At 40.8% G+C, this 16,273-nt stretch overlaps 1 protein-coding gene across 2 annotated transcripts in view; it reads left to right on the top strand.

Annotated features, from left to right (window-relative positions):
* spi1b (Spi-1 proto-oncogene b) overlaps positions 1–16,048 on the top strand; it is a 24,815-nt gene extending 8,767 nt beyond the window's left edge. The window contains exons 1-5 of one of the 2 annotated variants that reach the window (XM_012836569.3): positions 7,309–7,677; positions 8,513–8,603; positions 11,129–11,325; positions 13,923–14,079; positions 14,241–16,048. In XM_012836569.3, the coding sequence (XP_012692023.1) occupies positions 7,636–7,677; positions 8,513–8,603; positions 11,129–11,325; positions 13,923–14,079; positions 14,241–14,554 (801 nt within the window). In that variant the 5' untranslated portion in view covers positions 7,309–7,635 and the 3' untranslated portion in view covers positions 14,555–16,048. Of the gene's footprint in view, positions 1–7,308; positions 7,678–8,512; positions 8,604–11,128; positions 11,326–13,922; positions 14,080–14,240 lie in introns of those variants that run through there. The other variant, XM_031569065.2, reaches the window with a different exon arrangement.
* The last annotated feature ends 225 nt before the right edge of the window (positions 16,049–16,273 follow it).

Raw genomic sequence — 16,273 nt, 5'->3', positions numbered from 1 at the left:
TAAGCCCCACAACCCCACACTGCACACACTCACTGCACTACACAACCCCACACTGCACTCCACAACCCCACACTGCACACACTCACTGCACTCCACAACCCCACACTGCACTCCACAACCTCACACTGCACTCCACAACCCCACACTGCACTCCACAACCCCACACTGCACTCCACAACCCCACACTGCACACACTCACTGCACTCCACAACCCCACACTGCACTCCACAACCTCACACTGCACACAACCACTAAACTCCACAACCCCACACTGCCCACATTAGCTCACCCACAGCACTGGACTCATGTCCACCATTCACAGCCCCCCCCCCCCCCAACAGCCCACTCATGAGACATTCATTATCAGGTGACATGACAATTTCACAAGGCCATGAAAGACCCAGTCAGGTAAGAAAAGTTCCAAATGAAATAAGGATAAATGTTGTCTTTTTTACCGAGGGTTACAGTGCAAAGCTTGATTGATAGATGCCACACTTACTACTTGGTGCATAAATTCCAAGATGTACGAGTGTTAATGTTGATGCTAAAGTTGAAGTGATAATTTGCAGAGTCAGAGAAAGAGATCTACAGGACCAGAGCAAAAGCACAAACTGTTGCAAGATATGTGGTGTAGTGTAGTTTATATATGTGGTGTAGTGTAGTTTATATATGTGGTGTAGTGTAGTTTATATATTGAGATCATTTCATGTAGTGTAGGGTTGATGTTTCCCATATAGAACAAGTCTGTTAAGTTCATGTATGTTCATTTGTATAATATATATGATAATGCTGTGTTAACATACATAATTATGGCCTCCTTCATATATAGTAAGATACAAATATATATGTTTTTATGACCTACCATGCATGTTGAAGGGCATTATGCCATTTTAGTATGACGTCTTTATGCAAGCTCTTTAACACAGATTTATCATACAAGTATTGTACATGACGAGTGAGATTCCTATGTGTTTTTAATAGACCTTTCCATATGGGTTATGCCCTGTAATAGTTTGAGGAACCAGATGACCACCAAAGCCATTCACACAAGGAAATGAAATATTCAAAAGTCACAGTTTATATAGGCACTGTTTGATGCAAAGATATGCTAACCTGACTATCTAGCTGGGAAGACAACCATCAGTGGTTTAACAGGAGGATATTTGCGAAGCCCGATATGTTCTGCTTCTTTGAATACATCTGAAAAGTCACTTGGGGAGAACATAAAAAAGAAGTATGAGGGAAAAAGGAAATATGCATGCTCCTCTCAAAATATAACAGGAGAAAAGAATGCTGCTGAGATGGATACAACACACACACACAAGTGTGCACGCATGCAAAGAGTTCATGCATTAATATGCTCAGAAAAAACTGAATGTCATCAGTTTTTACACCGGGAACTCATACAGCTGTCTGTGCGCGCGCGCGTCTGTGTGTGTGTGTGTGTGTGTGTGTGTGTGTGTGTGTGTGTGTGTGTGTGTGTGTGTGTGTGTGTGTGTACGTGCACCAGCAGGGTTTTTGCACATGGTGTGGTTGAACAGCAGCTTTATGCAGGTTGAGCCAGGGAAACCTATGGTTGGAGATATAATTACACACTCACACCGCCACACAAATCTATTTGCATTTGCCAATGAAGACAGAATTTGGTTAAATGCTTATTTTAAAGTATTTAATCAATCCTTTAGAATGATTTTCAACTGGCTGTCCTTTCTCATTGTTCATCCCCTAGAGCCTTTGGTTAGCCATAGCTACATGCAGCATGACTGATGGATTGGTGTGTGTATGGTAGAAGTAACTCCATGACTTGTCTGTTATGGATGGACATTCTCTTACCTCAGTTTGCCACTGAGTCAGTGTTTTCTTCAGGTCAGCAACAGAGAGGATACCTTCAAGCCAAGTTACCGCTAACACACCTCACAAATGCAGAAATGATTATCTGTGGTTTCAAACAATACACAAGGAGACCGTGTGTGTGTGTCAAAGGCGGATTGTGACGTGACAGGCCCCTTGGCGGTTGTGTGCATTACCCCCCCACACACACACACACGCGCACAAATAAGGTCTGAATAATAACCTAACTTTGACATTCACCTGCATCTCAACAGGATTTACAGCACAGCCATCTTAACACTCAAAACTAACAACAAAATAAGCTGGCTTTGGCTCTGGCGCTCAGGGGGCCCCTTCAGGTCCCAAAATGTGTTTTCAAAAGTTATTCAAATTATTCAAAAGAACAGTCATGAGTAATCCTTTACTACGAGTTAAAGAAAACTGAACATAAAATATACATATTAAAAATATGTTGACCAGACCGAGCTTGCGAAGTTAAGTCACTCAAAAACCCCGTGCCTTACAACTGTGCTTTGCCTCGGTCAAATGCAATGCCAGTTTGGTAAAGTGGGGAAACATGTTGTTATGACAGTTCTGGTTAGAAATGTAACAATTGATACAAATTACCATCGGGTATTTCCAAGCTTTGTGTGCAAGCGTTTCTGAAGTTCTGGAACTCTCTATTTCAAACTCGAAAACGAGACGATGTATGTTATAATTCCAACTTGTGGCTGTATACCTACCATTCAACTACCAATACAGCCCAAAACATTGATGGGAACTCCACATCAAAAGCGTGCAGTGGGGAAAATACGAACCATTACCACAACGCAGACTGGCCACTGTTTTTCTACAGGTCGCAATATTACTGTCCTATGTATTTGTTTAACCAATATAGATTTTTCTGACTGAACCACATACAGGCATAGTCTGATACACGGGTATTTGTGAAAAAAAACTCCATGACTTTTCCAAAACTTTCTGTCTTTATTTGTTTTTTCCAAAACTTCTCCAAGCCAAATTTGCTATTTTCAAATTCCATGATTTTTCCAGGTTTTTCATGACCACACAACCCACTGGCTTACAAAAAAATGGAAAAGAGCAAAAACCAAAAAAATGTAGTGTGTCCTTTTTATATTGTTAGTCCTTTTTATATTGTCTGTACTTCTCATGTACTGGTGTCTTTATGCCACAGTATTTGCTCTTGAACTATAGGCTTACATGTATAAGTTTGCTCTTAAACTATAGGCCTATATGTATAAGTTTGCTCTTAAACTATAGGCCTTAATGCGGAGGTTATCAATGCCAGTTTTTCGGTTTACAACGCAACTTATATGCAAGTCTGGATTGTGTTTTTACTCTTCAACAAACACCTCAAACTAGTTTTGAACACTGTCATTGTGCGGACATTGTGTGACAGTACCATACGGCTAGATAGCTGACAGTTTTTGCGATTTCACATTTGCTGGTAAACTTACAAAAATAACCACAGACATTGAAGATTAATTTTAAATCTTTATAGGTATATCTCATGTTGTTTTTTGCGGAAAATTACTTCTTGTGGAATGGTGTAAGAAGTGAGTGATAATATAAATATGAGATAATGTGAGGGATGATGTAGGGGTTTTATGCAGCTTTATCCACAACATTCATTTTTATCAGCATGTATGCATCTAAAGTATCCAACCCATGGTCTTGATGTTGCTCTCCTCCTGTTCTACCGACAGAGCTACAAGATTTTACATGGGAGAAAACATACAACAATACATTTACCTTTAGTACCACCTTAAAATTTGTTGTACTGTGGAACAATAGAATAGCAATGGAATTATCATTATCTGTGCATTTCAAAGCATTTCAAGTCAAGTCAGATTTATTTATAAAGCACATTTAAAAACAGCTCACGCTGACCAAAGTGCTGTCATTTTATTTAATACAAATTCTACCCAAGTCTACCCAAGGAATTTTAAAAGGGTACCATCCCACTTTTATGTGCAGCTTTTGTTGTGCTGTGTGATGTGTGAGGGCTTGTATTTGTTTTGTTTTTCAAATTCATGAGAAGATATTGGGAAAGCAACCAGCAAGTTAGTCTGTAGCTCAACAGGAAGCCGGAGCAGGACATGTTGATAACGCTGCGTGCCAGCAGCACTGAGGTCAAGGGTTTGATTCCTGAGAGATGCACAAGGAATGCTACTTGGATTTCTCTGTGTTGAATAAAATAGACCGCTAAGCTCATAAATGGAAATGTGAGCACTGTTGTTTCTTTGGCATGTTCACTTGACGTATCGTACACCTGTAAACACTCCAGCAGGTGTATCTCTTCATGTACTGTGCTAATTTATATAAAGACATATGCGGCATTCAGAAACACCTGTGCTACACCATAAACACATACAGCTTAATATGCGTTGTGCATCAGTTTATACTGTCACACTTTGCACATGGGTAGTAGAACACACAGTCACTAGTTTACAGTCACTGGTTTACCTTTCTCTTCTTCTGGTCAGGTCTGGAAGACAAGAAATAGTAATTTTGTACAGGTTCTTACAGTTACAGTTATCGAGGTAAACAGACACAGGTATATCTCTGTAGGGAACCTTTCCATGTTGTCAGACACATAACATTTTGAGCCGGTGAGCCTGTGAGTTTGTCAGGGGTTAAAACGAGCGGTTTTGACGTGGATGCTTGCTCCATATGATTACATTATAGCTGTTTTGCGGTTGCCGGTTTTGCGGTTGCGGTTGCCGGTGCCGTTTATAACTCAATGATTGCATCTGGCCACTTTAATGGTGCGGGATGTTTCAATAGGCCAAGGCATAGCAGGACAGGTTTCTCAACAAATAATGTCTACAGGGAACATACATACCCATAAAACATATCCTTGTACTGTAGTTTTACTATAGATGACAATGGCAGCTTAATTAATAAATGCAAGTCACTGTATATGACACTGTGACAGAGCGCAGTGCGTCTGACACTGAGAATGGCGCATTTCCCGCCAGTCCATAAGCCTAACTGTTAACATAATGACATGACATGACATGACTGACATAATGCTTTGAATATGTTTGCATACTTTGTAAACACTGTCTCGGAAGGGAGGACGCAGCACACGAACAGAAGATCAAACATCTTTATTTGTTGCGTAACGTCGACAGTGCAAAGGTGCTTATCAGGTGCGCATAACTCTACATCAGACTCTTACTAAACTGAAACTTTAAGTTATGCTTAGTTCAAATGTAATTTGTCATCCTACCTGTTGTTTTCCGGGTTGAAGTGAGAAAATTCGGGTGCAGGCGGGAGAGGAGTTTTCAGTTTATCACTGCGCGCTCCCGTGAGGAAGCGCTCATTGGGGTAGGGCCGTTTGAGGGTGACATATTTTATGCATTGTGGAGACATTGGGTAGTAATTCGTACAGTTGTATATGAGTTTTCGTAAGTAATGTGTTGCACCAATGTGTTGCTTTGACATGGATAAAGAATTTCAATGCGTTAATGGATTTTTGACCGCGAAATTGTTGAGGCCAGCGCTTCATATTGAAGGTTCGCATTTAGTCGGGGAGACGTCTCTGAAGTGAAAGGACATAATGTGAGTGTTGCTCAGACAAGGCCTAGCTTACTACGGGAATTGTTCCATCATTTGTTTGTTTGGTGTAAGTGCTTGTTTGTGTCAACTTGCCGGTAGTCCAAAAGGGAAATAAAATCACTATCTTACTGGTAACTATTCATCTCTGTCTTGGACATCCCTCCATCTGCACTGATGTTGTTTCCATTACACACACACACACACACACACAGTTAAGTTACAAACCATCATACCTGTACTGCTACATAACTAGGTGTGTATTACCCCAAAATAATAATTAACAAACAATGGCCCTATCATTAAAACCTACCCATCGTAGTTAGTGCTGGTGTTGACCAAAGAACAGCTTTGTCTTTGTAGAAAGTACAATGTTTGCATCTTATAACCATGAACATTTCAACAAGGTTTTGAATGTGGACATGAGCATAAAATCAGTAACTCACATTAATGTGATCCTGACTGTGAGCTGACTGCAGGTATCAGACTACAACAGACTCTTCCTGACCTCATGCTGACAGACTGACTGTATATCTGCCCCTGGCAGTCCAGCTACCTGCTTGTCTGATGGTTCTAGTGGCTGATTAGAAGATAGTGTAAGAACAGAACAGGACAGTACAGGACGGGACCAAAACAGAGCACAAAAATGTTAATCAGTCCAAGTTTCAACTTCAACTTCATCCATACCGGGCTTCACAGTCTACCTCTCCACACTATAACATACAGATACATGGAAAATGATACATTTTGAAGAGGTAAATGCTAGGTGATAAATATTAACATTACATTTTCTTTTAATTCAAATTTGATTTTTTTTTTTTTATGTGAAACCGTTTTTTAATGGTATCAGCAATTCAAACAGTTTTTTTTATACCAGCACACAGTGGGCTTGTACTGTCACTGGGAAATTATGCTGAGGTAAGAGGTTGTTATCAGTAAAGTTTCTTTCTTCTGAATTTCACCAGAAGAAACAACAACAATCCTGCGTAATCACCACATAATTGTCCCTAGATCACTGCATTTTTCCAGTTATCAAGTTAACCTAAGTTATGCTTCCAACAGAAGTAAATGAGAACATGGAAATGGCAGTTTATTTCTCTCTCTTTTTCTCTCAAACAGTCCCCCCCCTCTCTCTCTCTCTCTCGGTGTGTGTGTGTGTGTGTGAGAGAGAGAGAGAGAAAGGGAGTGTTTGAGAAGATAAACATTATTTTCATCACTATCTCAGGAGACCTATCTCCCCCTCTTGACAGGAGACGTGGGGATTACGAAAAGGAAGGGGCACTATCACTGTTCATCTTATCTGTTAGATAGTGTGTCAGCATGCATACACTGTCAGGGTGCCTGGGCATACACCAACCTTTGCATTGATCAATATATGAATATTTAAGGTGCTTTTTATATAGTTTGATCAAAGCCTAAACATGGTGATTAAACAATACAGTACAGTTACAGTACAGTATTTAAAGGCCCAGTGCAACACTGCATTTGTAGATAAGACATGGAATGTTTAATTTATTAATGGTATTGTACATATTTATTGTAATAAAAATTGGACTTCTTAAACAGTGCTGCATTATATGTCTGTGTATACTATACATGTGATACATGTGGAAAGATTCGTGCAGGTTGTAATCACACACACACACAAATTATAAGGGTTACTTCTCTAAGGGACCAAGAGCAGTATAAATCTGCTCACAGACCCATTCGTTCAGAGAGTGTTGACCATGACTAGGACTTATCAGCATATAAGCTGCTAATGAATTTAGTCAAATCTTAAGAGAAGGCAAAGTCTTACGTCAAATATCGAACTCAAACTCACCATAGGCCCCATAGGTACTGCCTGTTTTAAGAAGCCAAGTGGTGATTGGTTGTTGACGTGCTGCTCGCCACCCATAACAAGGAACATCTTCAGTCTGTCACACTGACAGCAAAAGAGAAATAAGTTTGAGCATCTTCAGCACAAGGCTTAACACCACGGCCACAGAGCTTTTGACAGGGTCTTAGGGTTGTGTCATCCCTTTTTCTCTTTCTTTTTTTCGGGGTCCCAGACGGTATGCGTGTGGCCCTACACAGGGACTGAGGTGGCCGTTGGAGACATTTTGGTTTCAACTGAGAGAGGAAATTTAGTAAAGTTGTGCAATGTCACAAAAGTTTTGAAAGCCTGTGAGACAGAATAGCAAGCCGAGGGCTGTAGGTTGTTAACTGGAGAAAGACGCCTCCATGTTACATTCATACAGGATGGAGGGGTATCTTACCTCACATGTAAGTACAATACATGTCTGTTTGTATCTTTGTACTCATCTCCCTTCATCCCTAACATTTCTAATCTGAGGGACAAGCTACAATGTTGTGTTGAAAGTGAGAAAGGGTAAATTCATTGTAAATGTGTTGTATATGTTTGTTGCAGCAGACACAGGCTTTATACAGATTCTATAACTATGATAATACTGTCATATTTGGATTGAACAGCAACAGTAATACTGTGAATACCATACGCAACGTGTTATGTTGTTATAGGTATTGTATATCTATCGTAACTGTAATCAGTTATCAATGATTGAAAAGAAAACAGTTGTATAATTTGGTTAATGTTCTTTTATTATTTGGTTATGCTTTCAGTAATAAATTAAGTAATAGTAAGTTTTCTTTCAAAAGAATATATAGGTTCACATGAAGTAATGCCTTTGATGGGATCTCTAAAATAAAAAATGCAAATTTAATTATATTTGTGAATTCAAATGTATTATCTAATTTCTTTATTCTTTATTACCTATTTCATCAAGATCAATCTTTTGGTTTTGTTATGGTGACAGGTTACATCACGGTTACGAATATGTATGAAAATTGAGTTAAATTAACAAATAAACTATCAATATACAGAAAATAAATAAAATGTACATAAACTGTATTACTTTACTGTGTGGTGACATCAGTAATCATTTAGTGATCCTATAAATATAAATATAAACCTATGCAATATTTCTCTCTAAAAAATAAAAACAAATAAATATTTTAATAAATGAAACAATTGTTTATACAGTGTGTGAGTTCCATTTTCCATTTTAATTCTTTATCTCTGTCCTGTATTTTTTTCCAGCAAGCGGCAGAAGAAATGATCTATGACGCTGACATCTACCGCCCGCCGATAGAGTACTACCCTTACATCAACATAGATGAAGGCCAAGGGGGTGAGCCGATGTTTTTGCTTCCCATTTATGAACTTCTTATTATTTTAAGAGGAACACGCCACATTATGCTGTCTGTCAACTAGTGTTGTTGAGGTGACCACTTCTGCTTATCCCCTGACAATTACTGTGATTAATGAAACTGACAGGAGAAATTCCTTTCTTTCATTTTGAGTCTCTGAGATTCTAGCCTCTTCACACATAATATTTAGCAAACAGACATGCTGGTAGAGTTAAGAGGCCAATGTTTTGTGCAGCGAGAATTAGTTCGCCGTTTTATTTTTTTGGTCTGTGTGCCGAGTAGATGTGATAGACTTTTCCACCCGGGCAGGCAGGTGTAGGCCTACAGTACGTGTAAGCAGGACAGGCGTTCGTTGGGAGGGCGGGCGGGTGGAACCGAGCGAACGGTTCGACGGAGAGCAGGAAACAGATGCCCCTTTGACACAAGCCCCAGAACTACAGACGTAGAACGGCCTACTGTCCCCAGGGGTCTCGCGCTTCACACACTTTACCCACGCTGGCTCCATTTGTGTGCTTCACCCTCCTCTAAAACATGACAGTTTTTCGCTGGAAACTTAGATATAAACGATCTGATCTCTTGTGTCAGTGTATGTGCAAACTGTCACCCTGACACATTTCAGGACAAGAGAGTCATTTTGAATTAAATCAAACGAGGCCCAACAGCCTACACTGTCTCTGACACAAAATAAGTAGGCTTTGATAAACCTTTTATCAGATTTGGAAAGGTAAGCTAATTGGTGTTGTTATTTAGGGAGGCTACTATTTTCTTCACACTTAATTTTATTAGTTTTACATACAGTATGTCAGCTCACTCAGTGTGTAAATTGTTTGGTCTGAGCAATGTGCATATTGTTCATGTAATAATACCCTTTGACCAAATGAGCACAGCTGTTTGCGTGCTGGACATGCTGTACAATTAAGCTTTCATTTAAAACACGTTCCATGCTTTACTTGTCTCTAGGCGTGGGCATTTTATAAATAAATAAGACCTATGACACACATGTGCTACATGTAGATAGATGCACTCCTTCCACAGCCACTGATCATATTTTATCATTCTGAGAGGGAGATGATACATTTCCTTGACGCAAATAGCGTGCTTCAACTGTCTGTAACAGCTTGTCTTCACACGTTGTGGTTACAGTTTCACATATGCAATGTGCTGAGAGAGAGCAAAGACACTTCAAACTTGCCATTACCGATCAGGCATTCATCAGTCGCACAGCATGACATCACATGTACACGCCTGATGACAAATATCAAGGATTACTATCAGTAGACATGTTGGTACATTTGTTGTGAAAGATGGGCATTTATGTGGCCCCACTCCAACTAATATGGCAACTATTGTTAGGGAATATTTAATAGTCTCTTATTTTTCAGGGGATATGGTGGGGTTATGAAAATGTAAGGTCTTTGTGTTTCCTGCTGAATCCTCAGCTGTTCTGAGCACAGGGTGACAAGCCTGTCAGAGAGTAATGCACTCACTGCAGCTGTTCTCTGAAAGCCACTGGAAGCCATTTGAAGTCACTGGTAACCTTTCAGAAGGGATAGGTGAAAGCATGAGGTTCTGAAGTTCTGAGTCACTGGTGCGATGACGCTAAACAGACGTAGATGCATGTCACTCACTGACAAGAGATTCCTATACGCGCTCATGAGTAGATTAGTCTAGATCGACATGTGGCAACCTCAGGGATTAAGGTATGATGACATTAAAGGATGTTCTGCAATTGCAGTCACTCGTGTAGAAGTTCCTGTCCCTGTCACAGCATGGAGTGAATTAATGTCACACTAATACAGCCTGTCTGTCTTGGTCATCCCATGTTAAAGCCTTACAAAATAGTTTCTGTCAAAAAATGGCAATAAAATGCTTTGAATAATCACATTTGCATTTAAGCATTTTGAGCTGCATTGTTTTGCATGAAATGTGCTATACAAATAAAGTTTATTATTATTATTATTATCAATGAAAACCTTCATGCATGACAGATGAGCCCTCAAAGTGACTGTGCAGGCATTTACTCACACCATTTCATCGAGCGCTGCACAGGAAAACCATGTGTTTTGGCACGTTAAAAAAAGTACCACAGGAAACAAACAACAAGTTCATCTTGTCATGATCATCTTTGTAAGACACCATGGTGAAAACCTCCCAAGCATACAGTACGTTGCATTACTTAGATCTAAAGCCTTAGATGCCACAATTGAAAGCGTGCTGTTCAGTATGGCATTGGGCGCCAGATGTGAGACAGGGGAAGAGAGCAGATCGGACGTCAGCCTGTTGAGTGTGCAGGACTGGGCTGTGCTGGTCTCAGGTAGGCCCAGGTCTGGCTTTTAACAAGACCAGTATCTAATTTACAGGGCTGGCTGATGCTAAGGCAAAGGGAGTAGGGGAATGCGAGAGCCCCTCTTGTTCTATTTCTGACCTCCATCTCTCTCTCTATCTCATTCTTTTTCTCTCTCTCTCTCTCTCTCACTCACTTTGTCTTATTCGCTTTGTCGTTTAGACCACGTCTGGGACTACAACCCCCACCACGTCCACGGCGGTGACTTTGAGAATATTCCAGACACCCACTTCACAGAACTGCAGAGCGTGCAGCCTGTGCACATCCCAACTCTGCATCCGCGCTTCGAGTCGGAGCCCAGTCACTCGCTGGACCCCAACCTGGTGGGACACGGGCACCACCTGGCCCTCTCCCCTGCGGTAAGCCCAAGATCCTGATCAGCTGGAATCTGTGTTCTCTCCATGCTAGTTCCCATGCTTCTAATTACATGGTAAAGATAAAATAGTGTTCTGAAGGTTGTGTCTGCGTTGGGTGTACATGCATATGTGTGTGTGTGCGTGTGTTTCTGTGTGTGTATGTGTGTTTGTGTGGGTGTCTGGAGAGGTTGTTGCTCAACAAAACCTTTTCCTGCCGAGGATTCTGCTGTTACCATGGTACCAGTCTGCCGACTCACCAACTGCCACACAAGATAGACCCTCCTCTTTTCACACACACACAGACACACACATACACACACACAAACACACACAACTCCTCTAACATACAGGGCAGACAGAGCTTTTTCGCACGTGCATACACACACAGACATATGCATAGGTCAAAAATTAGCAAGAAATTCTAGACACAAGAACCAAAGCATCTTTTCACAGACAAGCATGGTCCACACCATGCACTGAGATCATGGTGGAGAAAGGCAACCAGAATCATTCTATATTTTTCCTCCCAACAACCCTCAGAATATCTCCCTTAAACGTGGCATCTCTTAACCATGCTCTCAACCAGATTATGCGGAAAGACTGATAGAGGCATTCAAGTCTCTTGAGATCTTTTTTTGATATGCACCCGTGTGGTTGGAAGGTTTAAATTTAAGTGGCAACAATGTGTGTGTTTTTGTAGAGGGAGCTGTTCTGTGGTCACAATGATGCAGTCACACTCTGTGTGTGTGTGTGTGTGTGTGTGTGTGTGTGTGTGTGTGTGTGTGTGTGTGTGTGTGTGTGTGTGTGTGTGTGTGTGTGTGTGTGTGTGTGTGTGTGAGTGTGTGTGTGTGTGTGTGTGTGTGTGTGTGTGGGTGGGGGGTGTTTGTGTGTGTGTTTCACACTCACCTTACTGCATGCGCTTAAGTCTTCAGACAGCACTGCAGCCTCTGCAGACTGTGTGTCTCAGACATGACTATGGTCTGGTAACACACAGGCAGTTAGAGAGTGTAAGGCTCCGCTGGCAGGACAAAAGGCTTTGTATGTGTGTGTGCGTGTGTGTGTGTGTGCGTGTGTGTGTGCGTGTGTGTGTCTTTGCAATCCCCTTTACATGTACCCAGTGGACAGACACTATCTAAGTGGACTGACAGCTGCGTACAGGTACATGGGTCATGGCTGCCCCCTTGGTCCCATTCTACTCTGTACTCTTCCTTCGGGGTGAAAAGAGTTAATGGAGGCTTTGGATCAGAGGGCGGCTTGAGTCTGTTACCACACTGACACTTGCACAGCAGGAGGGGCAGACTGACATTTCAGCCTGTTCACCAGAACATGCCCTGTGTCCAGCAGTTAGATGCTGATGTCTGTCTATTTTATGCTTTTTTTTCTCTTTTGACAAACGCTCTCCCTTCCTGATGGATCTGAATAACTGTAATAATCTGTAAACTGGCTTCAGTTTGTTTGATTCAGACTGTCCCATTCAGGTATAAAGCATAGCCATGACTTACACCACTAAACAGTATTTTTAGGTCATGATATTACATATTCTTTCCTAATAAGGCAAAATTGTCACGAAAAGTATTTATTTTATACTGGGCTCTCAGAACCACATTTTAAATACACAAGTTATCAGTCATGGACAGGATGTAGGGCGTTTTGACACTGGGCTTGTCAAATGAAGATCTATCTTTGTGTTGCTTCAACACTACTGTTTCTGACCGAGGAGTTAAAAGCTCTTCTTGACATTAATATTCTCTGGAAACTGTTAGGATCTAACAGGGGCTATTTCCAGTGAAATGTCAAAAGGGTGTCTAGTCAGTGTATTTGTTTGGACTAAAACCAGTGTTTTAACATTCAGTCATATTAAACGTGGAAAGTTTCACTGACAGAGACGCAGAGTGGTTCAGCTCTGTTGGATACCCATCACCGCTATTGGATTAGAATTTACTTGTCATAGAAATACCATGCATGTCCCTCTCCACTTATCTGAGACTAGAGTAAATGTTTTTATTTGCCTTATAAGCTTTTTTTTTTATCTTGCCTTGACGCTGAGAAAGTTTAGTCCTTGGTGCTGGTAGCCCTTTTAATCTTCCCCCAGTTGCTGATAATGTGCTTTCTTTGTCTTTCTTTCTGTTCTGCATTTTCAAATAGCCCTGTGGTTCAAGACACGGGAGGATATCTGTGCTCTCCAGCCGTTTGTTCAAAAACAGAGTGGTGTTATGCCCCAGAAACTGTGGGTGGGAGAGCGATCTGTACTTTCAACAGAATTTGGGCTCTGCTTGGCCATGGTTTAATCACGCCTGCATATTAAGTTCCCCTTTTGATTTTTCGTTATCGGTCTTGGCTGTGGTGTCTGGAGTCTGGAGTTTTTTTAGACTTAAAATGCCAATGATCCACTAATAGATACCTTTCATAAAATATCTTGGACTATTTACAAATAAAGTATTGTTCGTGGGCTGTTCAACAATGTTGCTGTACATCCCCTTCTCTCAGACAATGACTGTGTATATTTTTAGTGTGTTTGACTGGAATAAAGACATTCCACTCACCAGGAAAAATGAATTCTGCACTCACAGTTCTGACCCCCCCCCCCCCCCCCCCTTCAGGTGCCGTATTTCCGATCGCCACTCTGCTACCCCCAGATGTCTCCAATCCGGTGCAGCTCCGATGACGGTGACCCTGGAAGCCGCAGTCCACCACTAGAGGTGTCTGACGAGGAGGGCCTGAGAGAGCACATCAGCTCCACCACTGGTGGAGAGCCAGGTGAGACACACACATACACACACACACACACACACACACATACATACACACACACATACTGTATACACACACACACACGCACACAACGATAGGGACATTTATCTTACGTGTATCATCACATCCCATTATAATTGTGTGCTGTTTTGGTTATTTTCTACCAGGCAACAAGAAGAAGATCCGTCTGTACCAGTTTCTCCTGGACCTCCTGCGTAATGGGGACATGAAGGAGAGCATCTGGTGGGTGGACCGGGACAAGGGCACGTTCCAGTTCTCCTCCAAACACAAGGAGGCGCTAGCACACCGCTGGGGCGTTCAGAAGGGCAACCGTAAGAAGATGACCTACCAGAAGATGGCTAGGGCGCTGCGCAACTACGGCAAGACAGGCGAGGTCAAAAAGATCAAGAAGAAGCTCACATACCAGTTCAGTGGAGAAGTGCAGGGGAAGGGGCACATTGATCGGAAGATGTACCATTAGGAAAGCAAAACACGAAGAGGAAACAGAAAATATAACGGTTATGAACTCTTTTTTAGATATAGCTAAACAGAGAGACTGAGAGGGAGACAGAGAGAGAGGATAAGAGTGGGTCTGTTTTGTAACAATTATCGAACTGCAGATTCACTATACCATGGATGCAAATGTGTATGAATGTCTGTGGTTTCGGGCATTTGCTACTGCTTTAGATTTATAGACTGCTTCAGGGAAATCTCAAACTTTGATGTTAGAATTTTAAACGTTGGCCTTTCATTCAGCTGGCATCATGACTTCTTGGGTGTCCTTGAGCATAACAACCTATAGACATTATCCAGTGTGACTGCCACGATTCTAGCTTCCATACAGGCTTTTCTCTGAGGTCTCTGAAATCCTTGAAATGGATATCCTTAAGCTACTGGTACACAGTTTTTGAAGCCCAAAATCCTGCTCAGAGTAGGCCTCCAAACTGGGAACTGCTGTGTTTTTAGCATGCAATACCGTACCATCCAAGCAGAATCTTTCCCACTGGATTGAAAAGGGTCTTGAAGTTTGGGACGGTATGCCATGATGTGTTATAATATTCCTTAACCTGTGTGTACGTCTGTCAAGTTCTAAAGTTGATATGTAGAAGCCCACAATGCCTGTAGCAAACAATGCCTGAAAGGCTGTAAGGTCTCTTCATTCATAGAATTTCACAGAATTTCAGTTTTTTTATGTAATTGTAGGCTATTTGTATTGTGTATTAGAAACTGATCATTCAAACTTGGAAAGATATAAGTATCCCATTATGAAACAGGTTATTTTCTTTTTCTATTATAATTGTGTGACAGTGCACAGTACAATGGAAAAAAAAAATCACTAGTAAAAAGCAGAAGTGAAAACCAATGACACAGCCTCATGCTGCACGACAAACAATACTTGACCACGGCAGCAAACTTAACATCTAAAGGCGCCTCAAGGAGCCTTTAGAACGTGCATATTCTTCAGTTAAGTGTTGGATCCCTGATGGACAGGCTATCTGACACAAAATAAGGAGCTTTTTCTTACCACCGCCTTGGGCTCTGTAAAGTGCTTTCAAACAATGTACATTGTTAATGGTATTATATACATTAAAAAAAATGAATTTATTTAATGAAATTGGACACACAAAGACTCAGGATGAAACGAAGAGCATTAGAGCTGATATTTAATTCTGCTATAATGAACTACACCGATTACCGGCTATTTGTTAGATATCTAAATCTGCATTCCTTTGGGAACAAGTTTTACCACTGTTTGCATTCAAAGCACTAAATGTGAATTTAATTTTAACTGGTATTTCACATCAATTCTTTATTGATAAAAAATATAAAAGAAGACAAAACATATTCAGTGTATATTAAGGTATTTTATGATTGGAATATTGTGTTTATTCACAATTTATTTGTTTGTATGTTTATTCGCGAAGAATTTCTTCAACAGCATTATGTGTACTAATAAATAAATAAATATTGGATAGTCTGGATAATGTACTTTTTGTTTTAGAAAAGGTTTACAAGTTGATGTGTAGTGGTTTCTCTCACAATTCCGGAAATGTACAAGCCACAAAAGTTATATACACTTGTTGCACCCACACATGTAATAACTTCCCACAGACATAATAAACCACAAATGTAAAACAAATTAGCACTTTTTAAACGTAATAATTAAGGTTGTCAACATCACGTGTTTATTTTGGTTAGT

The sequence above is a fragment of the Clupea harengus genome, chromosome 6 (assembly GCF_900700415.2).
Source record: "Clupea harengus chromosome 6, Ch_v2.0.2, whole genome shotgun sequence".
Taxonomy (NCBI): domain Eukaryota; kingdom Metazoa; phylum Chordata; class Actinopteri; order Clupeiformes; family Clupeidae; genus Clupea; species Clupea harengus.
This window is presented reverse-complemented; position numbering and strand designations above follow the sequence as displayed.